The 20570-nt window shown below is 40.0% G+C and overlaps 1 protein-coding gene across 1 annotated transcript; it reads right to left on the bottom strand.

The window, feature by feature from the left end:
* Positions 1 to 10209: 10209 nt before the first annotated feature.
* LOC113279117 lies at positions 10210 to 12687 on the bottom strand. The gene is made up of 2 exons (XM_026527825.1): positions 11946 to 12687; positions 10210 to 11840 (listed from the first exon to the last, which is right to left on the bottom strand). Exons 1-2 carry the CDS (start codon positions 12685 to 12687, stop codon positions 10210 to 10212), a joined length of 2373 nt encoding a protein of 790 aa, XP_026383610.1.
* Between the last annotated feature and the right edge of the window lie 7883 nt (positions 12688 to 20570).

Raw genomic sequence — 20570 nt, forward strand, 5'->3', positions numbered from 1 at the left:
TAACGCGTAAACAGAGTCCACGGGGAAAGAAATTTCGGACGTAGCCGTGAAGAATAAAAGAAGATATTGGGAGATATTCCGTGAGATTTGGTGGGGTTGTTACGTATAAATAAGCTTCCTTTGAGTCAGAGAAAGTTTTATCAAGAGTTTGGAGAGCTTTGGGACGCAGCAGGAGCAAAGAAGAAGAACCAGCAGCAATGTCCACCTGCTGTTGTTGAAGAGGAAGAAGGAGCTGAAGAACACGAAGAACGGACCAGCCAGGTTCGTCGTTCTTCAGCAGCGTCAACAGCACAGCGGAAGTGTCGCTGTTTACAGCGCTGAGGTGGTATCGTTTGTTTGCTACACATCAGTTTTGTTTTATACAGCGAACTGTAACGCTTATAACTGTTGCGAATCTCTGTTTTAGCATTTTCTCATCTTTTAATCAACTTTTTGAGCTATAAAAATGTATTTTGAGAACATGATTAATATGAGTAGCTAAATCCCAACACTGGGATGATGGAGGAAGCCGTTCTTTACGCATACAATAATTATATTTAATTCTTTTTTGACTACTTGCACTTTTTATAAATTGTTTTATGATTTTTCTTAATTGGTTGTGATATCGTATGATGATGTATGCTTGGTCTTAGTGCTTTTGATGCGTCATGCTAGTGATATACAATAAATCTTCTAAAAATCTACTTTGGAAAGAATAAGAGTCGATATCATTTGAGCTATAATTGTTTGGAATAAATATATGAATTGTGTGAATGATTAATGGTGGAATCTTGAGTCCTAGTGTCTCTTGATCCTGTGACAAATATTGTGTATATATTTTTATTTATAAATCTTTTCAAGTCCGAGCAACGAACTCTTATTTACCGCGCGAAAAATGCTTTTCTTGTCCATTTTCTTGGTTCACTGCAGTTTCCTATGGTCAGCTCTATTTGGTTTTGAAGACCCACAGTTATTTCGACTGTTACTTTATGGTTCGAGTTGACCAATCCTTTTCTAAGTCTGGATGAAGACTTTAAACTTAGCACTTCTTGGGAGGTAACCCAATCTCATGCAACACGGTAATATCCTTCCTTAACACTTTTGCTTCAAATAGTAACCGTTTCTCCTTGTTCATGCTTTTAATTTCATCTTTAGAACATTGAGGACAATGTTAGATTTAAATTTGGGGGTATGGGAGAAACTTTTTATTTGCAATTAGTAAACTCCAGAGCCTAGAAATTTATGCCTATTAAGGTTTTCACTAACCAATCTAAGTGGATGGGAACATCTTGGTTATAGGAGTTGAGGAACCAATCTGATTAGATGGAAACATCGAAAGAGTCTATTCATAAAAGCACAAAGCTCAGGTGTTAGAAATAACATGATAGTTGCACCATATCTCGCTGAGTCCTTTTCATTTCTTTTTTATTTTTTATTTTTTTTCATTTTAAACTATGTTTCTCTAAGTGATTAGGTGGGGCACACGATTCAAGTTGTTACCACTGCTAGGGTGAATTAGAGTGACTGAGTTACTAAAAAAAAAAGACTGGATCAGTTAGACCAATCGAAATAAGTATTAACACTTGGATAGAAATATGCGTGTGTTCTCCCTGTTTCCGTCGCCTAAGCAAGCGTGGAATGCAGGACCCGTGGGAACTATCGTGTAATCTGCTGACAAGAAGCATGCGCTTGGATCAAAAAGATCTATTCATGCCGTTAAGTTAAAAAAAATGGTTATTGTTCTGTGTAGTCAACTGCTGGTTCCCTTGTATTTGCCAGTTTGTTGATCTAGATTTAAGTTATTGACCACTGGTTCCCTTGATATGCCAGTTGTGTTGATATTAGTCAGACCGGTATCTCAGTCCATTAGGATAGGTTCATTCTGGCAGTGGCCTTCAGACAGATATGTGAAACATCGATCATTTGGTTAACATCAAAACCATCTACATTTTTCTATTTCCATCTCCTTTTTCTATCCATATGATTAGTTTGACTCCGAATATGATGTCCATAGTGCAACTATCTGAGTAGAGTTCTGTCACTTTATATGAATTTTAGTATGCTTGAGTGTAAACTCGTGTACAACAATTGGAATTTCGCATCAGGGTACTTCCTCCTGTAGTCAGTGATTGTAAGCCAACCAAGGAGATTCTTTAGTGCCTTCCAAGGTTCTGCGTAGATAGCTAGGGTCTGGAGTAAAGGTTTTGTGGGTACACCTCTGGTAAACCCTCCGGAGACAACACTCCGCCACTAGGGCCACCTAGGGGTTCAAATGATTTTCCTTTCTAGAATAAATTTGCTCGAGGACTAGAAAATAATAAGTTTGGGGGTATTTGATAGACACATTTTTGTGTCTAATTTGTCCTCAATGTCCGTATTGTTGGAACTCTATTTTTGTACTAATATTGTGTTTTTATGTATTTTTAGGAAATAAACATTTTTGGAAAATTCGGCTCGAAAAGTTGATTTTGGCACCCGGAGGACAAGTGTTATTCGGACTCTTGCTTTTGGATAAGGGGTAACCTAATTACTAAGGGGCACCCCCAGGTCACCCCCAAGACAGCTGCTATTCGCACCCCTACTCTGGATAGGGGGCATTCCTTCTCAAATTCGAATTATGAAAATTGGCGGAAAGAACCATGCACGCAGCAGATTTGGGTTTTGATTTGTGGACGATTTTTAAAGAGATTCAATCGCTGAATTCTCTTGGGCTAGGCATGTTAAGGCTAAACAGGGTCTGCAAGGGCGTTTGGATCGATCATATTGGGCTAGAATAGCCAGACTAAGTCGAACAGGGAAGAGAGATATTTTGGAAACAGAGAGAATATCGAGTTGTGTTTTTGGAAGATACTCGAGTAAAGAGGGAAGATATTGTACCTAGGAGGATATATATCGATCCTAGAAGATTGAATAACAAAATATCTGTTATTAACGCGTAAAAAGAGTCCACAGGGAAAGAAATTTCGGACGTAGCCGTGAAGAATAAAAGAAGATATTGGGAGATATTCCGTGAGATTTGGTGGGGTTGTTACGTATAAATAAGCTTCCTTTGAGTCAGAGAAAGTTTTATCAAGAGTTTGGAGAGCTTTGGGACGCAGCAGGAGCAAAGAAGAAGAACCAGCAGCAATGTCCACCTGCTGTTGTTGAAGAGGAAGAAGGAGATGAAGAACACGAAGAACGGACCAGCCAGGTCCGTCGTTCTTCAGCAGCGTCAATAGCACAACGGAAGTGTCGCTGTTTACAGCGCTGAGGTGGTATCGTTTGTTTGCTACACATCAGTTTTGTTTTATACAGCGAACTGTAACGCTTATAACTGTTGCGAATCTCTGTTTTAGCATTTTCTCATCTTTTAATCAACTTTTTGAGCTATAAAAATGTATTTTGAGAACATGATTAATATGAGTAGATAAATCCCAACACTGGGATGATGGAGGAAGCCGTTCTTTACGCATACAATAATTATATTTAATTCTTTTTTGACTACTTGCACTTTTTATAAATTGTTTTATGATTTTTCTTAATTGGTTGTGATATCGTATGATGATGTATGCTTGGTCTTAGTGCTTTTGATGCGTCATGCTAGTGATATACAATAAATCTTCTAAAAATCTACTTTGGCAAGAATAAGAGTCGATATCATTTGAGCTATAATTATTTGGAATAAATATATGAATTGTGTGAATGATTAATGGTGGAATCCTGAGTCCTAGTGTCTCTTGATCCTGTGACAAATATTGTGTATATATTTTTATTTATAAATCTTTTCAAGTCCGAGCAACGAACTCTTATTTACCGCGCGAAAAATGCTTTTCTTGTCTATTTTCTTGGTTCACTGCAGTTTCCTATGGTCAGCTCTATTTGGTTTTGAAGACCCACAGTTATTTCGACTGTTACTTTATGGTTCGAGTTGACAATCCTTTTCTAAGTCTGGCTGAAGACTTTAAACTTAGCACTTCTTGGGAGGTAACCCAATCTCATGCAACACGGTAATATCCTTCCTTAACTCTTTTGCTTCAAATAGTAACCGTTTCTCCTTGTTCATGCTTTTAATTTCATCTTTAGAACATTGAGGACAATGTTAGATTTAAGTTTGGGGGTATGGGAGAAACTTTTTAGTTGCAGTTAGTAAACTCCAGAGCCTAGAAATTTATGCCTATTAAGGTTTGCACTAACCAATCTAAGTGGATGGGAACATCTTGGTTATAGGAGTTGAGGAACCAATCTGATTAGATGGAAACATCGAAAGAGTCTATTCATAAAAGCACAAAGCTCAGGTGTTAGAAATAACATGATAGTTGCACCATATCTCGCTGAGTCCTTTTCATTTCTTTTTTATTTTTTATTTTTTTTCATTTTAAACTATGTTTCTCTAAGTGATTAGGTGGGGCACACGATTCAAGTTGTTACCACTGCTAGGGTGAATTAGAGTGACTGAGTTACTAAAAAAAAAAAAAAAAGACCGGACCAGTTAGACCAATCGGAATAAGTATTAACACTTGGATAACAATATGTGTGTGTTCTCCCTGTTTCCGTCTCCTAAGCAAGCGTGGAATGCAGGACCCGTGGGAACTATCGTGTAATCTGCTGACAAGAAGCATGCGCTTGGATCAGAAATATCTATTCATGCCGTTAAGTTAAAAAAAAATTGTTATTGTTATGTGTAGTCAACTGCTGGTTCCCTTGTATTTGCCAGTTTGTTGATCTAGATTTAAGTTATTGACAACTGGTTCCCTTGTATATGCCAGTTGTGTTGATATTAGTCAGACCGGTATCTCAGTCCATTAGGATAGGTTCATTATGGCAGTGGCCTTCAGACAGATATGTGAAACATCGATCATTTGGTTAACATCAAAACCATCTACATTTTTCTATTTCCATCTCCTTTTTCTATCCATATGATTAGTTTGACTCCGAATATGATGTCCATAGTGCAACTATCTGAGTAGAGTTCTGTCACTTTATATGAATTTTAGTATGCTTGAGTGCAAACTCGTGTACAACAATTGGAATTTCGCATCAGGGTACTTCCTCCTATAGTCAATAAGTATGCCAACCAAAGAGATTCTTTAGTTTCTTCCAAGGTTCTGCATAAATAAGCTAGGGTCTGGAGCAATGGTTTTGTGGGCACACCTCTGGTAAACCCTCCCGAGATTAACTCGGTTTTATTTATTTTTTATTAGCTTTGCTCGAGGACTAGCAAATAATAAGTTTGAGGGTATTTGATAGACACATTTTTGTGTCTAATTTGTCCTCAATGTCCGTATTGTTGGAACTCTATTTTTGTACTAATATTGTGTTTTTATGTATTTTTAGGAAATAAACATTTTTGGAAAATTCGGCTCGAAAAGTTGATTTTGGCACCCGGAGGACAAGTGTTATTCGGACTCTTGCTTTTGGATAAGGGGTAACCTAATTACTAAGGGGCGCCCCCAGGTCACCCCCAAGGCAGCTGCTATTCGCACCCCTTCTCTGGATAGGGGGCATTCCTTCTCAAATTCGAATTATGAAAATTGGCGGAAAGAACCATGCACGCAGCAGATTTGGGTTTTGATTTGTGGACGATTTTCAAAGAGATTCAATCGCTGAATTCTCTTGGGCTAGGCATGTTAAGGCTAAACAGGGTCTGCAAGGGCGTTTGGATCGATCATATTGGGCCAGAATAGCCAGACTAAGTCGAACAGGGAAGAGAGATATTTTGGAAACAGAGAGAATATCGAGTTGTGTTTTTGGAAGATACTCGAGTAAAGAGGGAAGATATTGTACCTAGGAGGATATATATCGATCCTAGAAGATTGAATAACAAAATATCTGTTATTAACGCGTAAACAGAGTCCACGGGGAAAGAAATTTCGGACGTAGCCGTGAAGAATAAAAGAAGATATTGGGAGATATTCCGTGAGATTTGGTGGGGTTGTTACGTATAAATAAGCTTCCTTTGAGTCAGAGAAAGTTTTATCAAGAGTTTGGAGAGCTTTGGGACGCAGCAGGAGCAAATAAGAAGAACCAGTAGCAATGTCCACCTGCTGCTGTTGAAGAGGAAGAAGGAGCTGAAGAACACGAAGAACGGACCAGCCAGGTTCGTCGTTCTTCAGCAGCGTCAGCAGCACAGCGGAAGTGTCGATGTTTACAGCGCTGAGGTGGTATCGTTTGTTTGCTACACATCAGTTTTGTTTTATACAGCGAATGTAACGCTTAAAACTGTTGCGAATCTCTGTTTTAGCATTTTCTCATCTTTTAATCAACTTTTTGAGCTATAAAAACGTATTTTGAGAACATGATTAATATGAGTAGATAAATCCCAACACTGGGATGATGGAGGAAGCCGTTCTTTACGCATACAATAATTATATTTAATTCTTTTTTGACTACTTGCACTTTTTATAAATTGTTTTATGATTTTTCTTAATTGGTTGTGATATCGTATGATGATGTATGCTTGGTCTTAGTGCTTTTGATGCGTCATGCTAGTGATATACAATAAATCTTCTAAAAATCTACTTTGGCAAGAATAAGAGTCGATATCATTTGAGCTATAATTATTTGGAATAAATATATGAATTGTGTGAATGATTAATGGTGGAATCCTGAGTCCTAGTGTCTCTTGATCCTGTGACAAATATTGTGTATATATTTTTATTTATAAATCTTTTCAAGTCCGAGCAACGAACTCTTATTTACCGCGCGAAAAATGCTTTTCTTGTCTATTTTCTTGGTTCACTGCAGTTTCCTATGGTCAGCTCTATTTGGTTTTGAAGACCCACAGTTATTTCGACTGTTACTTTATGGTTCGAGTTGACAATCCTTTTCTAAGTCTGGCTGAAGACTTTAAACTTAGCACTTCTTGGGAGGTAACCCAATCTCATGCAACACGGTAATATCCTTCCTTAACTCTTTTGCTTCAAATAGTAACCGTTTCTCCTTGTTCATGCTTTTAATTTCATCTTTAGAACATTGAGGACAATGTTAGATTTAAGTTTGGGGGTATGGGAGAAACTTTTTAGTTGCAGTTAGTAAACTCCAGAGCCTAGAAATTTATGCCTATTAAGGTTTGCACTAACCAATCTAAGTGGATGGGAACATCTTGGTTATAGGAGTTGAGGAACCAATCTGATTAGATGGAAACATCGAAAGAGTCTATTCATAAAAGCACAAAGCTCAGGTGTTAGAAATAACATGATAGTTGCACCATATCTCGCTGAGTCCTTTTCATTTCTTTTTTATTTTTTATTTTTTTTTTCATTTTAAACTATGTTTCTCTAAGTGATTAGGTGGGGCACACGATTCAAGTTGTTACCACTGCTAGGGTGAATTAGAGTGACTGAGTTACTAAAAAAAAAAAAAAGACCGGACCAGTTAGACCAATCGGAATAAGTATTAACACTTGGATAGCAATATGTGTGTGTTCTCCCTGTTTCCGTCTCCTAAGAAAGCGTGGAATGCAGGACCCGTGGGAACTATCGTGTAATCTGCTGACAAGAAGCATGCGCTTGGATCAGAAAGATCTATTCATGCCGTTAAGTTAAAAAAAAAATTGTTATTGTTCTGTGTAGTCAACTGCTGGTTCCCTTGTATTTGCCAGTTTGTTGATCTAGATTTAAGTTATTGACCACTGGTTCCCTTGTATATGCCAGTTGTGTTGATATTAGTCAGACTGGTATCTCAGTCCATTAGGATAGGTTCATTATGGCAGTGGCCTTCAGACAGATATGTGAAACATCGATCATTTGGTTAACATCAAAACCATCTACATTTTTCTATTTCCATTTCCTTTTTCTATCCATATGATTAGTTTGACTCCGAATATGATGTCCATAGTGCAACTATCTGAGTAGAGTTCTGTCACTTTATATGAATTTTAGTATGCTTGAGTGCAAACTCGTGTACAGCAATTGGAATTTCGCATCAGGGTACTTCCTCCTATAGTCAATAAGTGTGCCAACCAAGGAGATTCTTTAGTGCCTTCCAAGGTTCTGCATAAATAAGCTAGGGTCTGGAGCAATGGTTTTGTGGGCACACCTCTGGTAAACCCTCCCGAGATTAACTCGGTTTTATTTATTTTTTATTAGTTTTGCTCGAGGACTAGCAAATAATAAGTTTGGGGGTATTTGATAGACACATTTTTGTGTCTAATTTGTCCTCAATGTCCGTATTGTTGGAACTCTATTTTTGTACTAATATTGTGTTTTTATGTATTTTTAGGAAATAAACATTTTTGGAAAATTCGGCTCGAAAAGTTGATTTTGGCACCCGGAGGAGAAGTGTTATTCGGACTCTTGCTTTTGGATAAGGGGTAACCTAATTACTAAGGGGCGCCCCCAGGTCACCCCAAGGCAGCTGCTATTCGCACCCCTACTCTGGATAGGGGCATTCCTTCTCAAATTCGAATTATGAAAATTGGCGGAAAGAACCATGCAGCAGCAGATTTGGGTTTTGATTTGTGGACGATTTTTAAAGAGATTCAATCGTTGAATTCTCTTGGGCTAGGCATGTTAAGACTAAACAGGGTCTGCAAGGGCGTTTGGATCGATCATATTGGGCTAGAATAGCCAGACTAAGTCGAACAGGGAAGAGAGATATTTTGGAAACAGAGAGAATATCGAGTTGTGTTTTTGGAAGATACTCGAGTAAAGAGGGAAGATATTGTACCTAGGAGGATATATATCGATCCTAGAAGATTGAATAACAAAATATCTGTTATTAACGCGTAAACAGAGTCCACGGGGAAAGAAATTTCGGACGTAGCCGTGAAGAATAAAATAAGATATTGGGAGATATTCCGTGAGATTTGGTGGGGTTGTTACGTATAAATAAGCTTCCTTTGAGTTAGAGAAAGTTTTATTAAGAGTTTGGAGAGCTTTGGGACGCAGCAGGAGCAAAGAAGAAGAACCAGCAGCAATGTCCACCTGCTGCTGTTGAAGAGGAAGAAGGAGCTGAAGAACACGAAGAACGGACCAGCCAGGTTCGTCGTTCTTCAGCAGCGTCAACAGCACAGCGGAAGTGTCGCTGTTTACAGCGCTGAGGTGGTATCGTTTGTTTGCTACACATCAGTTTTGTTTTATACAGCGAACTGTAACGCTTATAACTGTTGCGAATCTCTGTTTTAGCATTTTCTCATCTTTTAATCAACTTTTTGAGCTATAAAAATGTATTTTGAGAACATGATTAATATAACACTGGTGATGGAGGAAGCCGTTCTTTACACATACAATAATTATATTTAATTCTTTTTTGACTACTTGCACTTTTTATAAAATTTTTTATGATTTTTCTTAATTGGTTGTGATATCGTATGATGATGTATGCTTGGTCTTGGTGCTTTTGATGCGTCATGCTAGTGATATACAATAAATCTTCTAAAAATATACTTTGGCAAGAATAAGAGTCGATATCATTTGAGCTATAATTGTTTGGAATAAATATATGAATTGTGTGAATGATTAATGGTGGAATCCTGAGTCCTAGTGTCTCTTGATCCTGTGACAAATATTGTGTATATATTTTTATTTATAAATCTTTTCAAGTCCGAGCAACGAACTCTTATTTACCACACGAAAAATACTACAACACCATTAGACGCAATTGTCACATTCCCTACCCCACGTGGATTTTTAAGGAAATAAATGACAGAATATTATACATGTTTACACACCTCTCATGGATGATATAGCTTTAGGCGTCGAATGTTCCACGGTCGCGATTCGGGTGTTCCATCTGGTTTCAGTATCTTATACGCCTATTCCCCAACTTTTTCCACAATGGTATGTGGTCCACCCCGTCGTGCCGCTAGTTTCCCGCCTGTGTTGTCACGCTCGTAACTGGGTAGTTCCTTCAATACCAATTGCCCGGGTTGAAATTCTCCCGGTCGAACGCGTTTGTTGTTTTCACGTTGTAATCTCCTTTGGTAGTTTTCCATTTTTTGTAGGGCCATTTCTCTAGTTTCTTCTAAATCATCGAGCTTAGCCAAAATAAGGTCTGCTGAGATGTTACTTCTCCATGCCTCGGTCCTTGCAGTAGGTATCATTGCCTCAGTTGGAAGGATGGCTTTAGTCCCATATGTTAGCATAAAAGGTGATTAACCTGCCACGTCCTTTTGGGTGGTCCTATATGCCCACAGAACATTGTAGAGCTCCTCGCACCACTCGCCATATTCTCCATCCAACTTCTTCTTTAGATTGTCGGCTATGGTTTTGTTCGTGATCTCGTCCTGCCCATTACTTTGCGGGTAGATGGTCATTGCCTTACTTTTCGGATATTGTAGGTGTTAAAAAATAGGTCAATGTTCTTGCCTTGGAGTAGTTTTCCATTGTCCGAGACGATTGCTGCTGGCACGCCAAAACGACAGATAATGTGTTCCCATATGAAGCGAAAAATGTCCTTATCCCTAATGTGCCTTAGCGGTGCATCTTCTACCCACTTGGTGAAGTAGTCAGTAGCCACGATCAAATATTTTCTCTGCCCCGACCCGACATGTAAGGGTCCTACATTGATCCCCCACTTGGCAAAGGGCCAGGGGTTGATCAGAGTTACTGCAGGCGCATGTATCTTTTTTCCAAATTTTTGGCATTCATCGCAAATTAATGCCATGTGCTTTGTATCCTCGTTCATGTAGGGCCAAAAATATCCCATGGTCTTAGCTCGGGTTGCCAGGCTTCGAGCTGAGCTATGATTGTCCGCGACCCCATAATGCAGCTCATTCAGTATTGAGTTCCCGTCTTCTTTTCTTAGGCACCTTAACAGTGGCCCTAGGTAGGACTTCCTATACAAAACACCGTCTCGTAGTTCGTGTGCCGCTGCTTTGCTTTTAATTTTGTTGATCTCGGGTCGTCCTTTAGGAAACTCTCCCATCTCCAGATATTGGTGAATGGGTTTTTGCCAATCGCCGTCTTTGTATTTATCAGCTGTAGTTACCTCTATATATGCTTTTGTGTCTACTGGCTCGGGTACAGATGGCATCAGGATTCTCATGACTCTGATGCCTTCAATGCTCGAGTCTGTTAGCATGGAGGCGATGTATGCCAGTGCATCTGAATGTCGATTATCTTTTCTGCAGATGTGTCGGAATTTGATGTTTGGTATCTGGCCGATATAAAATTGGGCGAGCTCCCAATACTTCTGCAATACTGGGTCATGTATAGCATACTTCCCATTGATCTGCCTAATGACCAGCTGAGAATCACTAGTCAGTCTCACGTCGTGAATCCCCATTTCTACTATAATCCTTAAAGCATGTATCACGGCCTTGTACTCGGTGACATTGTTTGTTGCCTTAAATTCAAGCCTAAAGGAGTGAAACATCTTCTTCCCCTTTGGTGTGGTGAAAACTAGCCCTAGACCCGACCCGTCTTTATTGGACGACCCGTCGACGAAGACTTCCCATCGCGTCGGACTGCAAGTTTCAAGGAGGTCGGAGGGATCTTCTCGGTCTTCTTCCATGCCCGGAATGTCTTCAATTTCGTCCTCATCGTCTAAAGAGAAATCTGCCAGAAAGTCGGCCACTGCTTGTGCCTTTACTGCCGTCCTCATCTCATAGAAGATATCGAACTGTTTGATTTGTGCACTCCACTTAGAGATCCGTCCCGACCTCGCTGCATTGTCGAGCAATGATTCTATGGAAGACTTCGTAAGCACTCGAATTCTGTGAGTTTGGAAGTACGTTCGAAGTTTTTGTGTTGCAAATACTAAGGATAGTATCAATTGCTCAATTCTGGTGTAGTTCTTCTCCGCTGGGTTCATGGTTTTGCTTATGAAGTACACATGCTTCTCTTCTGCCCCCACATTTTTGACTAAGACTGCACTTATGGCAGAACTTGTTGCCCCGAGATATAGGGTAAGCACTTCATCGGGCTCGGGTGTTTTCAACACTGGTAGGCTCGCGAGATGTTGCTTAATATTTTGGAATGCATCCTCACACTCCTCGCTCCATTTGAATTTTTCTTCTTTTCTTAACATCCCAAAGAAGTCTTTACATTTATCCGGGGACCGTGAATTGAATCGCCCTAACACTGCCAAGTTTCCATTTAACCACTGTACATCTTTTATTGTCACCGGGGACGACATTTCCAACACAACTCTAATATTTTTCGGGTCGGATTCTATACCTTTATCAGTGATTATGTATCCCAGAAACTTACTCGAGGTAACCCAAAAAGTGCATTTGGCCGAGTTTACTCGCATCTTATATTTTCTCATGGTTTGAAATATTTCCCTAAGATCGTCAATATGGTTGGCTGTCACTTTGCTTTTAACTAACATATTGTCCATATAAACCTCGATGGTGTTGTGTATTTTGTCCTCGAACATGTCCTCCACCAACCTTTGATAAGTGGCGCCGGCGTTCCTCAACCCGAATGGGATTTTAGTGTAGCAATATAACCCTCTGGGTCTGAAGAAAGACGTATGTTCTTGATCCTCTGGAGCCAGGGGAATCTGATTATATCCCGAGTATCCATCCATTAACGTTATAGCCTTGTACCCAACTATAGATTCTACCAGTTGATCGATGCCGGGGAGGGGAAAGCTGTCCTTTGGGAAAACATTATTCAAGTCGCTGAAGTCGATGCAGATTCTGACCCCTCCATTCATTTTAGGGACTATCACCATGTTAGATATCCATTGCGGATATTGAGCCTTTCGAATGATCCCAGCTACTTGTAGTTTCTTTAACTCGGACTCTACCGCTTCTTGCAACTCGGGTGCAATTCTCCGCATTTTCTGTCGGATTGGTTTGAATTTAGGATCTATCCTTAGGTGATGTGAGCATACCTCCGTGTCAATCCCCTCCATATCATGCATTTGCCAGGAAAATACATACAGGTGTTCCTTTAACAAGGTTATTAGCTGCTCTGTTTGTTCGTCCTATAGTAGGGTTCCAATTTTCACTAACTTAGGTTCCTCGTCGGTCCCTAAGTTGATCTGTCGGGTAGTCTCTAAGGCCGAGAAATTGGGATTTTATTCTTCGACCGACGTCGCCTCCTTTGATTTCTATAAGATCTCTTGCTCGCCTGTTTCGTAGGCTGTGATGGCTTGTGAGAGTACCTTCTCCAATTCTTTCGCTGCTTTAGCTTCCTTAGCTTTGTTCTTTTCTCGGCGCTGTCTTGATCGCCTTTCTTCATTTTGTTGAATATCCAGTTGCATACATTGTCTTGCAGCCTGGGATCGCCTAATACTTCCACAACCCCCCGGTAAGATGGGAACCTTAATTTCTGATGGTATGCCGACGCCACCCTTTTGATGCCCGCGATCCAAGGCCTGCCGAGAATTTCCTCATAAGGCGATACGACATCCACTACACATAAGGTGGTAAGTATGTCCAAATATCCTTCTCCATCCGAGACTCTGAGAGTGACTTCTTCCTTTGGCATGGTCACCGTACCATTGAAGCCGTAGATCCGATAAGTTGAAGGGATTAAAATGTCATCAGATAGCTCCATTCTTTTAAACGTTGTAAAATAGGACCTCGACTGAACTCCCACTGTCCATCAGTATTCTTTTCACCCCCCATTCCTCGATGAGTAAGGTGATTACTAGGGAGTCTCCATGTGCTTGGCCATTCGATGGGACATCTTTTGATGAGAAGGTGATCGGTTGCATCATCCAGGGTTCCATAGGAAAATTTTTTCCTACACTAAAGATCTATTTTCCGACCCGATCTCTCTTGTGGATTCTAGAAGTAATGCTGGCCCCCAAGTCGAACCCTTGAGTTGCCGAGTGCGAGATGGTATTCCAGGTGAACTGAGTTCTTCGGTCAATCCTCACTTGATGTACATGAGCATCAGGTTGGGTAGATGTCGGCATTGTCTTAACAAAATGTCGTAAGTACCCATCTCGGATCAAATGCTGGACAATGTCTTTTACCTCTCTGCAATTGTTAGTCGAGTGACCTCGGTACTGATGGTAATGACAAAACTCGGGATGGTTTCTTGTCTCGTCAAACTGGATCCCCCTAGTCTTTGGGTATCTGATGTCATTTCGTTTTTCTACTTCCTTGAATATTTCTTCCAATGGTGCGTTCAGAGGCGTGTATGTTCTTGGTTCATGACGAGGCTTTTTTTCTTTCTCGACCCATTCCTTCTTGCCCGAGCCTTGATGTGGTGCCATCGACCTTTTTTCTGATCGCTTTGGGTCTTCTCGAGGAACAGGATCCACCTCCGCGCTGGCTTCTTGTATTCCTCTATCCTGCGCCCCCTCTTGTATCTCTTCCAATGCGATGTAATGCTCTTGCATCTTCCTCATCTCCCTTAACGTTTGTGGCTTCTCAGTGTACATTGTTATCCAAATAGGGTCAGACTTTCCTAATGAATTTTTAAACCCGAAGATCTGTTGGTCGACAGGTACCTTCCCGATATCGGTACACAGCTTCCTCCATCTGACCGTTAGAGATCTTAAGGGTTCCCTGAACCTTCGTGCCAGTGTGAATAGTTTATTTACCCTTGGGCGAGCAATGTTGTTATGCATATAGGTTTCGAGAAATGTTTCCACTAGGATGCCATAATTGCCTATGGACTCATCGGGCAAAGTATAGAACCAGTTCTTCGCTTCGCCTTCTAGACTTGCCGAGAAAAACTTACACATAACCACGTCATAGTTATTCTATTGTAATAGGGACATGCTATACATCTTGATGTGCTCTTCTGCGTCGCCGGTGCCATCAAACCTGGATGGGAAGGTTGGGAGTGTATATTTTGGAGGGAACGATGCTCGTTCAAGCTCCTTGGTGAAGGGAGTTTTATGTGCTTCGCTAATCACCTCTGCCAACTTATCTTCCTCACCATCTCCAACCAATTTTTTAACCATTACCTCAAGTTTCTTGAGTTTGGCCTCAGTCGCCACCTCAGGTCTTCCATTATGCACTTCTTCATCGGTTGAGGAACTCTCGGGATGGCCGTACCCGCTTCGTCTACGGTTAGTATCGGGTATGCGTCCTCGGACAAGGGGTGGAGTTCGAGTTCGTCCTGATCGGGTATGGTTGCTAGAGGCTCCCCGGCTCGATGACCCTCGTGACCCAGATCTCTGGTTCCGAAGCTGATAATTTTCATGCTCTAGTACCAGATTCCTTCTCTGCAGCTCCCTCATCATGTCTTACTGCCTTCTCTGGTTGGCCAGAATTGCTAGCACTGTCGGGTCGGTGCTTCTGTGACTGGAATGACCATTTACATGGTTCCCTACGATGTTGGGTGGTGGAACCGGTGGTGCCACAGGAGGAGCTACGGGGGGAGCGGTTGTGACTGGTGGGATGTCTCTGGTGGTGTTTCCCAAGTCTATATGCACTTGTCTAAGCCTCTCGCCTTCTTGTTCCAAAGAAAACCGATATTCCGCACGTTGCATTGCTCGTCTACGGTCCTCTCGCATCATTCGCGCTTCCTCGTCTTCCTCTGTGTCCGATGCAGTCATTCCGTATATCATATCCCCTGGTCTCATTTGGCTCGGGTTGATCCTTAGTTCTCTCGGGGAAAGATGATCGTCTCGGCCTAGGTCGACTTCCTCATTTACAGTTGCCATGCCTCCACCCGGTTCCCAGGATTCTTCCTGCTGGTGTTGTCGACTGTTTTTTTGTCGAGAGTCTGTTACCCCTTCCTAAGCGCTAGTTCCTGTTACAGTTCGATTCCTCAAGATCCTGCCCATCCCAGAAGTACTTTCCATCGGCTCAGGTATGATTGATACTCTTCGGCTCTCCCTTCCCTACCTACATCAGTAAAATAGACAGCGCCTCACTTTGGACTGTTTGCGAAAAAGTTAAGGAGGAAGTACATCAGTTCTGAATTTCAGAAAAAGAAACAGTTCAACCAAGTACGATCCCTTTTTACTTCAACATGCTGAACTCAACAAAAGAGGTGGTTTTGACTAATAAGACGATTGTTTGAAATATTGTTTTGCTACGTCGCTTTCGGTACTTTTCTCATGCATTAATCATTATTTGTCCTAACATTCTTTGTGCAAGAACTCATTAATCATCTGTATGTTTGGTCGGAAAATTTGTCTCTTAGCTAAGGTTTGTAGTGATGACTTCCGTTAATCGTTTTGTCGGTGTCTCAACTGCACAGATTGCCAAAACAAGTTTTCTCTTCCTTTTGGCTTTGTGATGACGCCGTAAGGCCCTTGTTATAGGATTAGGATGAGACTGTCGTCGAAGTGCTCACCGTACCCTTTCTAGCCATAGCTTTGGATAACCCTAACTCAATGATTTTGAGTTGGTCTTGCCGCTGCTACTATTGTGTTTAATTAGCCCACGACGAGATATGACCTGTGAGACGAAGTTTCATTCTAGCTTATACCAAGCATCAAAGATGATCCTTTTGGGAGCTTTGAATCTTTCTAACAACTCGTCTTAGTCATAGAAGAAAACACGATCGACCATAACTCAAACCTGAGATCTTAATCATAACTATTTCAAGGATTTTGACGTAAAGAAAATGTTTTCAAAAACAAAACAAATCACAAGTTTCTTTGACTCGAAATCGTAAGATAAGAAGAATTTTGTTAAACATGCGACAAGAATTTTTAACAAGAGCAAAACAGTTTAGACTGTTGAGAGGATTTTTGACTCAAAATGAGGACTCTACAAGCTCAACAAAGATTAGATAAAAGCGAATGTAACAGATCCGAGTTTCGAAGGAAAAATTGCTTCAAAAGACTCATCTATCTACTCGTATGCCTCAACCACAAAAGTCTTTCACTTAGCGTCAACTAACATCAAAAGATGTTTTAGGAGCTTTTGAATCTCTCTTTAATGGTTTTGATGCAAGGTATCAAAAGGTGTTACACAGTCCCCTTAGTCGGCGCCAGAATGTAGATGTGAAAAATTATACAACTACATCCAAAGAAACACATACACACACATAATGAACTAAACAAGCAAGAGATGCACAAGAACACAAGATATACGTGGTTCATTATGATTACCTACGTCCACGGGGGTAAAAGGGATGATCTTATTACTCGATTCAAGGTTACAAAGCATATATCTCACTAACAAGCACTCTCTTCACTCTCTCAAGCTCTTGATATTCTCTCCACCCTTACTGATTACTTTCCCTCTAGCTCTCTACATGACTCTCTATTTATAGCTACAAGTGATGATACATCCAAGTTATAGTGTAAGTCGCGACGTATCTTCCTTGATGTCCTTCTCGGGTAGCAGACGATGTCTTTTCCGATATGTAGGGCTAGGCCTGGTGATATCTTCTCCCGACATACACTCATCTGATATCGATCAGTTAGTGAGTATAGATGATGTCATCCTTGATATTCTTAGATGAGTCTTACTTTGAACAGATTCTCCTTATCTTCTCAACTACTTCGTCAATGCATTTATTACTCTTGTACTCGATGGTTGTCTCTTCTGTCACCTCCGACCTTTACACGTATTGTCTGCACGGGTTCACGCCTTATCTGCTGTCGATGCCCCACTACCTAGGATTGCTCCACCTGGATATGTGGATTATTTACACCTACAATTATCAACAACTACAACCGATCAGCTGAAGATCCATCTTCTCACTGGTTGGAAGCAGCCATCAAAAGTCCAGCTCTGGAGGAACTAACACTCCATCTCATTCACCGATTCATCTTCATATCTATCTCGCTGTCAGCAGTCAATAGTCCGTTTGTCCACCAACCATAGTGATCATTCCATGTATTCCTAGATTTTTCCATCACCAGAAGCTATCGACCACCACTCTCTCCAATCAAACTCGATACTTAACCCTTCTCTGTTTTGTTGTATAACATCTATTAGATCTCATTCATCACAGGTTCATCTCCATCTTCTATCAGTCAATCACCACAACTTCTTTATCATTCACCAGTCACTCATCATTTCTCTGATCAACATCATCACAACAACATCCATTAACTTCATCGGCTTCTAACATTGGTGGCATCAACCTCGTACGACTGTAATTTTTAATATGAATTTCGGGAACATTATGGATCCCCTAGCCAAAATAGTGGTGCCTTTATAAGCCGTTCAACTGTCAATCTTGGAAGACTGATATTTTAATTACCTTTAAAACTGCAGTGATTGCCCAGAGTAAAAGGCTTGTCTGCCTTTATCAATCCTGTACGTTCATCTTTTCTGACAACTTTAACTTGCTTCAAATGCTCATAACTTCTTCGTGTGACGTCAAAATAAACTCATTCTTTCATCACTGGCTTCGTATTTTGAACGAGTTCCACTTTCTATTGATTAAGACAACCCTATACACCTATGAAATCCAAAAAAAACAAAATCGAAGCATAATGAATTGAAAACTAATAATAAAGCAATGAACTAAGGTCTCAATCTAGTGCAAATGATGCACTTATCAGGTTTCTTTTTCCAAAATCATCCTACAATTGTGCAGTGATATCCTCCCTTAGTCTTAAATGTAAACCTCTATTTTGAATTCTCTCTTGCGGGCATACCCCAGGCGGGTTGAATTTCTTTCCTCAAATCCTTATCTGGATAATTTGTCCAACTTTTATCCCATCCTCAATTACCATATTATGCAAAATGATGCAGATGGGCATAATCTTATTCATTTATATTGGTTTAAACGAACGATATGGTGCACAAATTATATGGAACTTCCTTTTCAAAATTCCAAATGCTCGTTTGACATCTTTCCTACACGCCATCTGTTTTTTGTTGAATAACCTTTGAGCATTGACAAATTCCCTTTGTAAAGGTGAAAAGGAGAGGGTAACTAGTGCACCACCAACTTATCGTTCGGGAATCTATATGGAGAATCCTTGTAAAATCTATACCGTCGGTTACGAAAATGTATTTAAGATTATTTTAACAAGGTAAACTTAGTATATACCCGAATTGTTCACGAACCGAATTCCAACAACAACAATCTTGTAATATATATTTCAATATACGAATTCAACAAGAACGAGTGTCGTAGGTTCTTTACAGTTGAGTTAATACTATCTAGGTTTAAATACGTATAAACCCGTGGTATTTCACTTATAAAAATATAACGATATAATGCGGAAAATAAATAACATAGACACAAGGGAATTTTTTTAACGAGGAAAATTACATACTTGTAGAAAACCCCGCGACCTAATCCAGATTGAATGCCACTGATTTAAGCTGTTACACTAGTTACCTACTACCAGATTTTGGACTAGATATAATACCTTCTTCAGTTGTATTCGTACACCTGTGAAACTACTAGAAGAACATCGATCCCCTTTAAGAATTGCTTTTGGAAATCTTCTAGCAGAACACCAATTTTGTTTAGAAGATGCTCTTAAAAATCTTCTAGCAGAACGTTAATTCTCTTTCGAAGATGCTCCTCAATAATTAAGGTTTACCGTTCCGTAAACTAATTGATTCTTCTTCATAAGATCAACTAAAAATAATCTAGAGATATCTTGAACTATCAAATCTATGGTTTATGAAAAACACCAAGAAACAGGTTAAGTAACTATCAAAGAAGATAGCTTCCCTGTATTTTACGATCCCCAAGTAGAGTCTTTTGAAATCTCATTTTTGTTTGTGAAAAACAAAGATATGGAAAACAATCTTATGCAACACATACAGTTTTTCAAGGGATGGCTTATGTGGTTCCATGAGACCTCTATTTATAGTAAATGATCAAGGCTAGGTTGCCTGGAAACAAAGCTACCTTGTATAGGAAAGAAAAAACACCAAGTATTTGAGTAAAAAATCCCTTTAGTCACGTATTTCCCGTTTTAGTTCACGAACTGTTGCCGAAATTTCGTATACATTTCTTATTTGTGAACTGCCTTAGCAACATAGAATAAGTGTTGCTTTAATAAATCACTCATAACTTCTTCGTTATAACTCGGAATTGAGTGATTCTTGACTCGTTGTATTCGTATTCGCATCCATTACAATATGAGGACCTTTCCAAGGAAAAAGGTCATTATCACAAATGTCTTGGGATCAAATATCCTTGAGTGTATGCATAAGTGTATATTTAAGTATATGAATTGAACCATAGAGTGAGCACTTGATCCGATAGATAGAGAGGTAGAGTAAACAAGAGAATCAAGTGTTTGTTACTAACTTTTGATGAATTTATCCAAGATGTCTTCAATCTCCATTCATCAATGATAGCTTTGATTTAATACTCTACTTCTTCAACCTAATCTTGTCCGAAATTGACTTTTAGGAGACTAAATCAAGAATACATTTTGTCATCTAAATTTGAAAACTAACTTGACATACCAATTCTAGTGGGTTCAGACGAGCAATGCTCTAACAAGGGGTACCTCCTCGTAAACTTAAACTAAAGTTGACCACGCTGGATAAATTCCGTCTGCCAAAAAATACCCAATGTATTGTCATTGATGGTGAAATTAGAGAATGGAGCATTGCCATACTTCATTTCTTCAAACAATGGTGATTTTTTCAAGATATTGATGTCGTTGTTGCACCCCCGGAGGCCAAAAAAAAAAAGCCTTGCCATATCCAACAATCATAAGAAGCTGCCGCTTCCAGAACCACGATTAATTTTGTGTAGTGGCCCTTATATCGACCTTGTTAAGCATATAGATATCCATTCCACAACCATGCATGCAATTAAGGCTACCTAGCATTCCAGGAAAGCCTCTTTTCTAATTTCCAGCTAGTAGTC

This window comes from Papaver somniferum, chromosome 5 (assembly GCF_003573695.1).
Source record: "Papaver somniferum cultivar HN1 chromosome 5, ASM357369v1, whole genome shotgun sequence".
NCBI lineage: Eukaryota > Viridiplantae > Streptophyta > Magnoliopsida > Ranunculales > Papaveraceae > Papaver > Papaver somniferum.

Coding starts and splice junctions, on each gene's coding strand:
- LOC113279117 (XM_026527825.1), bottom strand. CDS start 12,687: ATGCGGAGAATTGCACCCGAGTTGCAAGAAGCGGTAGAGTCCGAGTTA. Junction 11,841..11,945: donor TTCACGGTCCCCGGATAAAT/GTAAAGACTTCT, acceptor CGAGCCTACCAG/TGTTGAAAACACCCGAGCCC.